At 33.9% G+C, this 13,177-nt stretch overlaps 1 protein-coding gene across 2 annotated transcripts in view; it reads right to left on the bottom strand.

The window, feature by feature from the left end:
- FANCD2 (FA complementation group D2) overlaps positions 1-13,177 on the bottom strand; it is a 50,339-nt gene that overhangs the window by 31,611 nt on the left and 5,551 nt on the right. The window contains exons 3-16 of one of the 2 annotated variants that reach the window (XM_087955018.1): positions 12,500-12,637; positions 11,440-11,507; positions 11,199-11,302; positions 10,755-10,818; positions 8,964-9,016; positions 8,232-8,310; positions 6,313-6,437; positions 5,762-5,849; positions 5,292-5,396; positions 3,979-4,079; positions 3,657-3,765; positions 3,189-3,224; positions 2,890-3,033; positions 2,198-2,332 (exon numbers count right to left, since the gene is read on the bottom strand). In XM_087955018.1, the coding sequence (XP_087811144.1) occupies positions 2,198-2,332; positions 2,890-3,033; positions 3,189-3,224; positions 3,657-3,765; positions 3,979-4,079; positions 5,292-5,396; positions 5,762-5,849; positions 6,313-6,437; positions 8,232-8,310; positions 8,964-9,016; positions 10,755-10,818; positions 11,199-11,302; positions 11,440-11,507; positions 12,500-12,637 (1,349 nt within the window). Of the gene's footprint in view, positions 1-2,197; positions 2,333-2,889; positions 3,034-3,188; positions 3,225-3,656; positions 3,766-3,978; positions 4,080-5,291; positions 5,397-5,761; positions 5,850-6,312; positions 6,438-8,231; positions 8,311-8,963; positions 9,017-10,754; positions 10,819-11,198; positions 11,303-11,439; positions 11,508-12,499; positions 12,638-13,177 lie in introns of those variants that run through there. The other variant, XM_026673238.2, reaches the window with a different exon arrangement.

Below are 13,177 nucleotides of genomic sequence, written 5' to 3'. Positions count from 1 at the left end.
AATTTGATTGGAAGTTATGTATTATGTATTATATTGAATGTCATAACCTTAAAGTATATATCGAAGTTTAAATAAGAGTTGAATGGATAAAATTAAGAGGTCTGTAGGGGGCGTGCATAAGCGCACCAACGTGCCTACCGTCCCTGTCCTATTGTTTCTCTTATTCTTTTATTTTTCTTATATGTACCCATTTCATGTATTCACAACTATGTATACATTTATACTTATTATCTTGTAAACAATTGGCAAATCAAATAAATAAATAAATAAATAAATATAAAGGTGTCATACTCCAATTAGTAACTACAGGAGAAAATTTGTTTAATGAGAAAAGATAATATGAAATTGAAACAGAACAGACAAAAGTATAAATATAATGATTTGAATTGAGATGAGATAATCAAAATAAAATTGAGAAAATTAAAAGAAGGGAAAAACTATATAGAAAATGCAGAATAGTAATAAGATATGGAATAGAATACAAAAAGGAGCATGAAATTGAGTTTTGTGTCTGTATAAATAAGTTCAACCCGGGACCATGCTATTTTCAAAAAAGATGTTTTACTTGTATTTTGTATGTGTGAAAACCCAAATAAAACTTTATTTTAAAAAAAATTCTGTCTTGATGACATGAACAGATGAACGGGTATAAGACAAGAAAATACAGGAAAGAAGTTATTTTGAAACCCAGAAATAATGAGAATGGTGAATGTGTACTATCTACCTAAAAATTATGCTTGTTTCAACTATATTCTTAAAGTATATACTTTAAGTACATACTTCTTAAAGTCATACATACATATACATGTAGATACAGAAAAAGAATAAACTAGGTCAAAAATCATGAATGATTTGATATAATTCACGAAAGATATAAAAGATACATACAGAGATACATAGAGATTCTGAACACGAGGCCAACTAAATATACAATACACAACAGAAAGCAGAATGAAAACAGAATGACTGCAAGAAGACAAAATCTAAGTCCCATAAAAAGTTTAGGATTATTTTCGTAATGGAATAAATGGAAGATGGCCATAAGGAAAGTGAATTTGGAAGCTGCTTGGAACAGTGATAAAACAAGGTGACACAGAAACATGTGGAGTTATATTAAAAGGGAATTAGAAAAAGAATGCTTGGTGGAATGATGAAATGGAAATGACTGCGAATCGGAATAATCTAACAATCTGTAACAAAACAAGAAGACAATATATTGTATAATGTTGAAAAAAAAGAAAAATAGTTGCAAAAAAATAATCAGCCCTAATACTAAGGAGAAGAATTAACAGGGGATGGTTATTTTTGAAGGAAATAATCTGTTATTATAAGAGAAAGTTATCCGCACTAACCTGATATTGAAGGTTGGCTGTTAAAAACAATGTAGAATAGAAGGTAAAGTATGCAAGATAATGAATGGAATTATTCTGAAGATTAGAACAATGTTTGTTGTCCTCTTCTTTTTTTTAATGTATTCATGGATACATGTGTTGTTGATTGAGATTCCAAATGACATGCGGCAAATGGTAGATATATTGTATGATAGAGCAAAGTGTATGGATGTGAAAAAATGTGAAAAAAGACTGAAGTATATTTGTTTGTTAGAGAACATGGAGTGAATGACTGTAAAGTATAAAGGTAAATGCTAAAAAATTAAAATTAGTAATCCATTTGTGTACTGTGGAAGGATATTTGCTAAAGATGAAAAAACTGATCAGGAAATGATACATATAAAAATAAGTTGAATATAACAGGAATGTGGTAAAACAAGAAGAGATGAGATTTAAAAACGGAATGGCTATTGATTAAATTAGATTGGAAACAAAAGTGAATGATAAGTGGACAAAATACGTTGAGGCAATGTAGTCATATAGGCAGAACAATTGGGGATTGAATCACAAAGTAAATGAAGGTAGAGTTAATTAGTTAAGTGAAAGGGAAAAGTCAAGCTTACACAGAACTGATCAATCTCAAAGTGAACAAATAATAAAAGATAATGTATAAAATGGTAAAAAAAATTGCATTAGAGCCAGAAATATTACTTTTAAAGAAATGTGCACAGACTTTAAAAATACCCACACACATGAATTATTATTTAATTCTTATTTAATACATTGCTACCTGCTTTTCCTCTCCAAACGAGTTATTCCAAACTGCTTATGTATAAAAAAATAAACATAATAAAAGTACATGTTACCTGCTGGCAGTAAGAATCAAAAGCCGTGAATGCTTGCTTGTACATGCAGCTACCAAAGGAGATAACACAAGGATCTACTGAGTTCACAAAGCTCTCAGCAACTGACAAGATTGCTGGAAAAAAATCTCTCATAACCTGAAAACATAAAAGGAAGACCAAAGGGGCTTCAAAAATGTATCTTTGTCTCTCCAATGCATATAGCTGATCATATTTATGGTATTCCAAAATTTACTGATAACACAAAATCAGTTAAACAAGTTCCCTGAAGATGAGCTCCAGCATGAGTCTGAGAGCTTTGAAGAGTCAACTTCTGGTCCCAGTGATTGACCCAGGTTCAATCTTGCTGGTAAACATCTGACTGTGGTATTAATTCATCTATTGGAGATGATGAACAATATTCTATTTCTGCTTTTATGGGAGCTAATGATATATTGGATCTTAAGATAAGGATGCCCGTTAGGATATTTATGGAGAAAGCAGAAAGTCATTTCACCAACCAAATCTATCATAATCACAAAAATGGTGTGGCTTTCTCCATGCATTATCTGATTAATGATTCATGGCAGTACAGTATTTACAAACATGTGGAGAAAATAAACAGGTTTGTGGACCAACTTTGCAATGTTTAATCTAGAAAGAAAAATAAGAAAACCCACCCAATGTGCTGAATTGCATCACAGCAAAGAACCTACCAGCGAGTGATATCGGAAGGCGTTCTGCAGCAACTGCTCTCGCAAACAACCCGACTGAATCTTACTCTTCAACAATCTCTCAATTTGCTTCTTGTTTTTGGTACTTGTAGCATAGATTATTAACAGCATTACCATATCCAGGACCTTTTTAAAAATAAAAGTACTAAGCTAATTATGCAAATATTAAATCCAAAATAAAAAAGTAGGTAAATAATGGTAATGGTCTTTAAAAATTAAGAGGCTCATGCAGTAAGAAGCCTACAAAGAAAATAGCTAGTGCAGAATCTAAATAGGATTACCTTATGATCAGAGGCAGTAGGAATATTCTCAATAGCCTAGAACAAGAAGAATAGATTATGCACATTATGAAATTCAATAATTGCTTACATAACATACATAAATAAAACCTCAGAACTCTTCAGCAGAACAGGTCTGCTAATTGCCAAAATTATATTAAATTCTGTATATCTTTGAGAAAAATGGGATAATTTTTAGTAAAAATTGTAGAAGTGCACTTTAAATTGTCAAAAAGGCAGAACACATGTTTTGCTTCTAACAGGTCCCAATTTCAACTATTAACATTTGTGCATCACGGGAAAACTCAGAAATATAGAGCACAACGCTAAAGATAGAGATCACATTTAGTGCCTATTTTACAAGAAAGCAGAATCCCTAAATAAAACACCTAAAACACAAGATAGCTTTATAAAAGCTTGTTTAAAAGAGAGAGCATGGCAAAAGCAAATAAATAGGGAAAAAAGTTTAACCTTAATCCAACCTTCTAATACACACTTCTGAAATTTAAGAGCCGACTTTAATACTTCAAAAAGGAGCTTGAAAGAATCCTTGTTAATACTCATTTGGCTTGCAGATAGACTGAAAAGAAGCACAAGAGTAGATTCAAACAACAGCAAACATTAATTCAGCATTAACAATATTAAAATAATTTGATACGGGTAAGACTTTTGTTTTTTTTTAAACAATGTGTTATTATAGTTGTTGGATTTACCATATTTTAGGCACTAGGTATTGGCACAGAAAGTCGTTGAATAAGGCTAACTTAAACAGATATTGATACTATGTACAGACCTTGACTGTGCCTGGCTGCTGAGTTTACTCTGAGAAGCCTGGATACTTGGAAGGGCGGCACATGATTCCAGGTTCAGCTTCTTACGAAGGTCAGAAATTACCTGCGTGACAGTATGTATCATTCAAACTCATTTGGGCAACTACAATGTATTCATAATGATTATTAGGAAGAATGAGAAAAAGGAAGACAGAAGGAAACAGCATACAAAACTGCAATGGCATCTTTTTATATGCAGTTTTTAACATATATTTGTATAACACCAATTAATATATATTCCATATTTTATGCATATGACAATCAAATTAAAAACAGAAAAGTGGTATAGTATGTCTTCTGCACAGCTCTGTTAAGAAAACTTGCCAGATTTTTTTTCTGTAATAATTAATAAGTGAAACAGCAGAAAGAAATAATGCATTAATTATTAGGTATATATTTTAAAGAGAAACATAAGGCAGCATGCATGATGCTCCCTTCTCCTATTTTTTTTTCACAACCCTATAATGTGGGTTGGGTGAGATAGAATAACTTCCCAAAGCCACCCAGTGAGCTTTGTGACTGTGGGTGGCGTAAAATCTGGGTCTTCCTAGTCCAGTACCATCATGCAAAAAAGATGCTCAAGTCTTATAAATATTTCAGATTGTAAACATTTCACGTTCAAAACATCCTTCCTAAAGTTTAAAGCAACTCCCAGTAAATTCTGCCTGCTTGATTAGGAAGTACAGGTTCCCTCCAGGTAAAGAAGAAAATTATCTATACAGTTCCTGGGGATAACCTTTTCAAATATTGGTCCCTTTCATGCAACAGTAATCCCATTCCCCAAATTTAAGTTGACTCAGCATGACTGGGGAAGGCAATCAGAGCCTTGTTACTTCAGTAGGCCTTTCAGGAGAAGAGGAAACAAAAATGATTCTTTCTGCATGTATAAGACATTAGATGGATCATTGACATAGGAATATTTTACTGCGTACATTTTGTAATTTATCTAATTTCTTCCTAGTGATTTTAATGTTGTTTACAGGTGATAGAATAAGAAACTGCTCAGAGCCAACTATAACAAATTATGACCCAAACTGAAACAAATCAAACTCAAAATATCTGCTTATCTGCCTAGGTAAGAAAAAAAGAGAGATTAAAGTAATCTGAAATGATCTCAATGGTAACAGTTTCAGATGTGAGTTAACACTGGAACCTCTATCATTCATACATAAAAATAAAGCCGTTTTTTCCCATATTTATTTTACTGTGGAAAACTTCATTCCAAAAATATAATATTCAAATAGAGCATCTTTGATGGTTAGGATAGATACTGTACCTCTGTTGCTTCAGTGGCCTTCATAGAATGAAGAATAAACTTAACTATTATGGGTAAATCTTCCACTTTTACAGCAGATACTGAACTCATGACAGACAGGCGTATCTATTGGGAGAGCAAAAATTTGATCAGATGTCAAAATGAGAAAAAGAATTATATTCCTTGCTTGTGCTTATCCCAAAATGTTGAGTTAACTTTAATGGAAAACTCATTAATTTTAAAAAATAAAATAAAACTGATGCCAAAGACTTAGAAGAAAAACTAGGAAATTCAAGGCTATCTTGCACTCTAGAAATTTTTTAAACTTTCAGATAACAGAGCCAATCCTTCTAACAAAGAAAACTTGGAGCAATCAAGATTGCCTCTTAGTGTCTTTCTTGCCTCCACTGGATACAAGGATAGAACAGTTAATGGTTTCTGGCTGATTTCAAAACTGCGGCAAATTTAATTCCTGACAGGCGATTCCATACCTCAGACAGAAGTTCCATATCAAGATTTAAACAGGAAAGTGCATCCAGGACTGGAACTGTAAGCCCAATGTTCTCCTTTAATAAAGAACTAAAGAATAGGAAAAAATACTTTTAACAGTTACAAAACACCCAAACTGCAATATTACAGTGTTGTTGTTTTTTCAATTGCTCATCATTATTTCTTGGAGATTTTCCAAGAAAGATGTGAAAGCCAGGAAGGTGCTTCCAACAGCTTTATTGATACCAAAACAGATGGAATCTTTTTTTTTCTTGTATTATGATTTTTCTTACTTTTCTGGTTCCTGGACTGTTCTTACTAACAATTCCAAAGTCTAGATTGATTCATTTCTCTAAATGGGTATTCCTTAAAATTTAGCAGGAACGGATTATAATAGAGTATTAAAATTTCCAGGCCTTTCACCAACTTAGTTACTTTGGACATGGTCTCTATTAATTCTATGTTATATTAATGACATAATGTTGCTGGAAAAAGGCAGAAAACATAAAAATACAGGAAGTGTATTTGTAAAACATAGTAATACCATATTTACCTAAGTTGTTTGGCAATTTCACTATGCTGGGAATCTTCCAGAATTTCTGGCAGACTTGTAATGATATCATGTTGAATTGATGGAGGTGAAACAGAAATCATCTGCATGATCATTGAAACAAGATCCTACAAGTAACAAAGCATGAGGTCATAGAAATTCAAGAAAAGTTTCTCTAGTGACTGCTTAAATAAAATACTGACAAGCCAGGAGATATATGCTACACATACATAAGGTGCTGATTATGTATTACAAATATATTATTTATACAGTACATCAGCAAACAAACATTTTGCTATAAACAAAAATAAAAGCCAAACTTTATTTTATTTCATTAAATTTATATGGTGCCCTTGTCACTATCCAAAGTGACTCTGAATGGTATATAAATTTCATAAATAAAATAGCTTCAAAGCGAAATGGGTAGCTAATAATAATAATGATCATCATCATCATCATAGAAGCATGCTCTGGCAGATTATGTGAAAGACAGTGTTGAACCAGCTTTGATGGAGGTCAACAAGAGGAAACTGTTCAAAGTGCAGCAAAACTAAGAATCAATATAGAAAAACATCGATGCAAACTCGGGCTGACAGATGGTGTAACCAAGCACTGCATGGACAGTTCCTTGAAAAGATCCAAGGAAAAGTAGATAAGGAAAAGACCTGGTTATGGCTGACCAACGGAACACCGAAGAAAGAAACAGAAGGCCTCATTCTTGCAGCCCAAGAACAAGCCATCAGAATGAATGTAATCAAAGCAGAATAGATAAATCTGCTGATGACCACAAATGCAGACTCTGCAAAGAAGCGGATGAAACCATTGATCACATACTGAGCTGTTGCAAGACAATAGCTTAGACTGACTACAAACAACATCACAACACAGTTGCTCAGATGGTCCACTGGAACTTTTGTCACAGCTACCATCTGCCTGTAGGAAAGAACTGGTGGGATCATAAGCCTGAAAAAGTGGTCGAAAATGAGCATGCAAAACTACTGTGGGACTTCTGAATATAGACTGACAAATTTTTGGAACACAATACCCCGGATATCACAACTGTGGAGAAGAAAAAAGTGTGGATCGTCGACATTGCCATACCTGGTGACAATAGAATCAACGAGAAACAACTTGAAAAAATCATCAGATATCAGGACTTGATAATCGAACTGCAGAGACTCTGGTATAAACCAGTGCAGGTGGTTCCAGTGGTATTTGGCACACTGGGTATTGTGCCTAAAGACCTAGGCAAGCACTTAAAAAGAATTGGCGCTGACAAGATCACCATTGGTCAGCTGCAGAAGGCCATCTTACTGGGATCTGCTCGCATAATCCGCCAATACATCAACGCAGCCCTAAACACTTGGGAAGTGTTCAACTAGTGATTTGTGATACGAAATCCAGCATGGTTATCTCGTCTGCTGTGTATACTGTCATTTTTGTGTATAATAATAATAATAATAATAATAATAATAATAATAATAATAATACCAAGCTTGATTTTGCTATTAGGAGTCCCACAAATTGTTCCTCTGTACAACCATGTAATTTTATCTCCCCAATTTAGTCAGAAGAGAAATTTGGTAAATATTTTTTGCTAATAAGCAGGTCCTAGCTATTATCCATGACCATATCTGCTGCATTTTTGACCGTATAAAATGAATTTTTAATTTTGAAATTTTTTTCAGGAAATTGGTTTCATATTACTTAGGCTGCTATATATGCAATGAACTTCATCTCTGTAATGAAGCAAAGTAAGCAAACATAATAAATATATATTTTATTATAACCCAATTATAAACCTTGACTTCTCAACAGCGTGATTTCAAGTAGCACTACATAAATTATATTGTAAAATCCAGCAGCAGCTGAATTTTAAAATGAAACCTGAGTGTTTTTAATTGTCTACTATTTGGTCTTGCCTTGTTGTCAACTATCCTGTCAAGCCATTTTAACTGATTGACAATCAGCCGAGGCAAATTTAATCCATCACTGCCAACACTGAAAAATAAAAAGGACAAAATTTAATCCATCACTGCCAACACTGAAAAATAAAAATGACAAAAGAATCACAGGGAAGAAAAGATCAAGCACACTATCTTCTTTACTATTAATACAGATTATATTCTAAAATCTATTAATTGTCTGTCTAGATACAATCCAAATTTCCTTTTTTCAGCAACGTATCTTTAAGCCTTTTTTCTGGAAATAAAGGCACCACTGATAACATAAATAACATTAGCAAGATTGACTAACACTATTTTGAGCCATGTAACAATCTACACTAGGCATTTAAATAAAGTCAATCAAAGTTCACCAGTCTATTTGTTTATTTTGCCATGTAAAGCTGACCTTTTACAGCAGAATGTATAAAAACTGAACATCGATCTTTCATTGTGTACTGCTTAGAGCTACAAACAAATTATTTACACCAGTCTACTGCATTTTTTTCTCTTCAATGCAAATCAGATCCCATTTGTAGGATTTCAGAACAGTAAAATACAGAAGCTACCTGATAGACAATGTTCTGCCTTAAATATCTTTCAAAAAGGTATTTATTTTTATCTATCTATCTATCTATCTATCTATCTATCTATCTATCTATCTATCTATCTCATAGTTTTTAACTGCCCATCTCCCTCAGATTTACTTACCTTTCCTGAAAAAATTCAGGGAGCTTTTCGAATAACAGTTTTATCACAGCAGGCTTCAAAAAAAAAAAAAAAAAAGATAAAAGTGTTTTGAGAAAATTGCATTTTACACTGTCTACAAAATCTTGTACAAAATAATGCAAGACAATTTTCCTAAAGTACCAATTAATGGTACATAAAAACATTAGCGATATCCTGTTTCAGAGAAGACAAATTCTTTGTTCGGGAATTTTCCCACATCATTATAGTTGTGCTTTTAAAGTTGTAGCAACGTTTCGGCAGAATCTCATCTGCCATCATCAGGCTTCTGTATTGTGTCCGTCTGTGAGTCAGGTCCCCACAGTTGTTTCAGTTTTAAATTTGGGGCAGCCTATTGCTGTGCCAGAATGGTTTTTTCTTTATCCTGATTGGTTGGGAATCTTGGTCTGTGTTTATTGGTCTTGGAGTTTGCTGTGTTCTGCTTGATTGGTGTTTCTAATATCTTCTGTCTGTTTTGTGGCTCTTTTTGTGTCTTGATTGGCTGGCAACATGGTGTTCCTTTATTGGAGGCCTTTTGTGCAGCTTGGCTCCGGGTAAATGGACAGTTATCATGTTAAGAAGCTAGGTTTCATCTGGGTGCCTGGTTGGGGTGTGTTTGAGCTGGAGGTATCAGGGGGGATCTGTTTGTGTCCAGGTGTTTGCCTGGCTAGTGGTGTGGGGATTTTTTTGTTTGTGAGTGCAGGCTTCCAAATGATTGACAGTCTGGTGGAATCATCTCTTCTGTTCATGCTTTCAGGTCTTTTTTCAATCTCTATGGCTTCTCTGATGATTCTGTGGCTGGGGTTTTCTATAGTGGCTAGGGTTTGGGTGCCATTGAAGTTGATGCTATGACCTGTGGCTTTCATGTGTTGGACTAGTGAGGAAGTGTGTTCCAGCTTTTTTACTGCATTTTTGTGTTCATCTGGGCGGGTACTTATTCTTCTATTGGTCTGTCCAATGTATGTGGCCGGGCATGATGCACAGGGGACTTCAAAATCTTACTGATTTTGTCTGTAGTACCTCTTATGCAGGGCAGGACAGCTGTTCCATAGGTCTGTTCATCTTCTAGGTCTCCATTATGTGGCCAGACGAACACAACCAAAAGCCTGATGATGGCAGATGAGATTCTGCCGAAACGTTGCTACAACTTTAAAAGCACAACTATAATGACATGGGAAAATACCTGAACAAAGCTGAATACCATACATACATACATACATACATACATCATATGATATACACAGAGGGGGAGAGACTACAAATCTATTATCTATTCAAATCTGGAAGAAAGTGATCAGTTTGTGATGCATCCTTTGTGCCTCTGTGAAGCCTATTTTAAAGTGAAACAGAACTATACCCATTTCCCAATTTCTCAGTGCATTTAAAAAATTGAGGGTATGGGTGGATTAATGAATCTTTCCAACAATCTTGTGTCATCTTTCTATTCATCATTCTAGTTCTACCTAGGCATTATCTGAAAAGTAATTAGGAAGAAACTGGACTGTATACTCTTGCCTCTCTCCAACCTCCATAGATTCAGGCAGCGGTTTGAGTTATACTGGGTTGGTTTGAATGAGAGTACACTTCTCTTTGTAATCCCGGACCAAATAGAACAGAATAATAATTACAGATGATTGGAGAAAGGTGGGAAAGATGGAAATAGACTGCATATAAGCTCCATTTTCCCCCACAAGTTCAGTCTAATGCCTTAGTGGCACTTAGGATGTCTACTTTTGATTGTCAGGAGAAAATGGGAAAGTCAAATGATAAACATACCTGTAATATTTCAATACCAAGAAGCAATTTAATGAGGCTGTCACAGTATGAATGCACTGCATTACTAAGGAAGAGAAAGACAGCTTCCTGTTACTCTTATTACAAATTCATTCTAGAAAATTTCCTGATTGGTTGCATAACCTAACTGCCACGTGGAAACATGAATGAAAAACTATGTATTTGCACTGGAATTATCTCTGAATTCTTTGAACGAAAAAAAAGAATAGATTTATCTCTTTCAGTCAATGTACTATAGCATTTACTTATATGCTTTTGGTCTGCCCTCTAAAAGGTACATCAATTTACATTAGTACTTTTATCCCTCTCCCCATCCAGGCAAGTTCATGTATGTGATCAGGGATTTTTCAATTCCTCTGAAGCTAACAATAGTTATGAAACATTTGGGTGATACTTTTCAAGCATCAAACAACTCTTTTCACTTACTTTGTTTCTTGATTTTGTGCAGGTATGCATGGTAGAAGACAATTCCTAAATCGATCTCTGTTTTCAATGTGGGAATCCAAGCCACCGATGAATTCTGCAACAATCTAATTTTTAAAAAGAACAGAAAAAGGAAGACTGAGCAATCATAAAAGTCATCATTGCTTTTTAGCTTTTTGCTATGTAGGCGGAAATAAATATATATCAATATAATTTCAGAAATATCATATGATCAGATTCATACCTGTGGATAAGAAGGGTGTTTTCTTAAGGCTTGATGCAACTTTTTCTGGAAAATTGCTCCATCTACAGCTACAAGAAAGTATCAAGAGAACCATGCATAAAAATACATATCCACATCATATTATTCTAAATGCCACTTTCTCTTGTCTTTAAACAGCTCAATGATAGCTGATAGAAATCCAACAGCATTTTTAAAAATTTCCTAATCTGGAAATATAAGAAAATACAATAACCATATATCTTTCTGGGAGCCCTGCCTTGTGTCAAATTGCATCCAATCAAGACAAGAAGCCTTTGCTTTTCTTCTTCTGATTCACTGAATTTGGTTTGTCATTCAGGTTTTGACATTGACGGTGACACATGAAAGAAACTGTACAGCATGTTTTCTTCTCTTTGCAAAAATATTCTCGGTAAAATATGCCTAAACATAGAAAGAACTGCAAGGTTTCCAGAAACATTGATCAATGGAGGGTGGGGAAACTGAAACGCTGGGAAGAAGCAATAAACTGGGTTTTCCAAAAGTAATAGGGCAGTCACAATTTAGCAATAAATCAGGAAAAAAATTATATAGTCAAATGTAATATAAGGTATGTCGAAGAGATAATATAAAAACACAGAAATTAATCATCATCACAACCATTATCATCCATTTTATTTTTATTTTTATTTATTTTATTTTGTCAAGCGATTATAAGATAACTGGTATAAGTTATAAACATAGTTATGAATACATGAAATGGATACATATAAGAAAAATAAAAAGAAACAATAGGACAGTGACGGCAGGCACCCCCCCTACAGACCTCTTAGAAAAGGGGTGAGGTTAATAGTAGACAGTCTAAGATTAAAGTTTTGGGGGTTTGGGGAATTTTGTGATGTGTATTTATTTCAAATACAACTGAAATCCTTCCTGTTCATGACTAAGTAGTCTTCAAGCAAAAAAATAAAAAAGAAAGAAAAAAGAAAAGAAAAAAAGAAAAAGAAAAGGATTCCCTCCCAGATTTGCATATCTAACACCAAGTATTCCATTTACCAAAGAAGCACAGCACAATATACAATACCTATTTCATTCTGTTTCTCTCCTGCTTTCAGTGTAATCCCTGCAGTCTTAAGGAGATGCCCAAAAACATTATTGCTTTCTATTTCATCATCTTGTAGAACAGATTTTTTCTTTCCAGAGGTTCGAGGCCTTTTTGTTTCTAATAGGGAAACATAAGCAAATTGAATGTTGGTATTAATGTGGAATCACAGCAGCTAAATGCATAAATTAACATTCGAGTAAAAAAGTTATCCCATTTTTTTGTTATTTCTGCCCTGAAATAGCAATGAAAGGGATTGTAAAACACTTTCTGACAGGCCAATTGTACATAGTATAGAGGGAAAAGAATGAAAATGTCTGCTTTATAATGTCTTTATATTGTAATCATAATTGCTGGACATGATGCTCATAATGAATTCAAACAAAATCAATGGGACTTAAACTTTTTTTCTGAATTGCATTCTCTATTACATATATGCTTTTGTCAGGACTCTCAAACATGACTCTATCAAGAATTATATACATTCAATTTAAGATTATTATACTGGTATACTATAATGTGGACAATATAGAAGGGCAGACATGTTAGTGGCAAAAAAATCAGGAGTCTGGTAGTATATTTTCTGATTAACAAATGTTAGAACCCAAAGTATGGATCCGGTACATAGATCACATTTTTGCCAAATTAAAAAGGCCAACC

The sequence above is a fragment of the Notechis scutatus genome, chromosome 2, assembly GCF_049901735.1.
Source record: "Notechis scutatus isolate UNSWTSFEM ecotype Mainland chromosome 2, rNotScu1.2, whole genome shotgun sequence".
Taxonomy (NCBI): domain Eukaryota; kingdom Metazoa; phylum Chordata; class Lepidosauria; order Squamata; family Elapidae; genus Notechis; species Notechis scutatus.
Note: the sequence above shows the minus strand (reverse complement) of the source record. Positions and strands in the feature narration are given on the sequence as shown.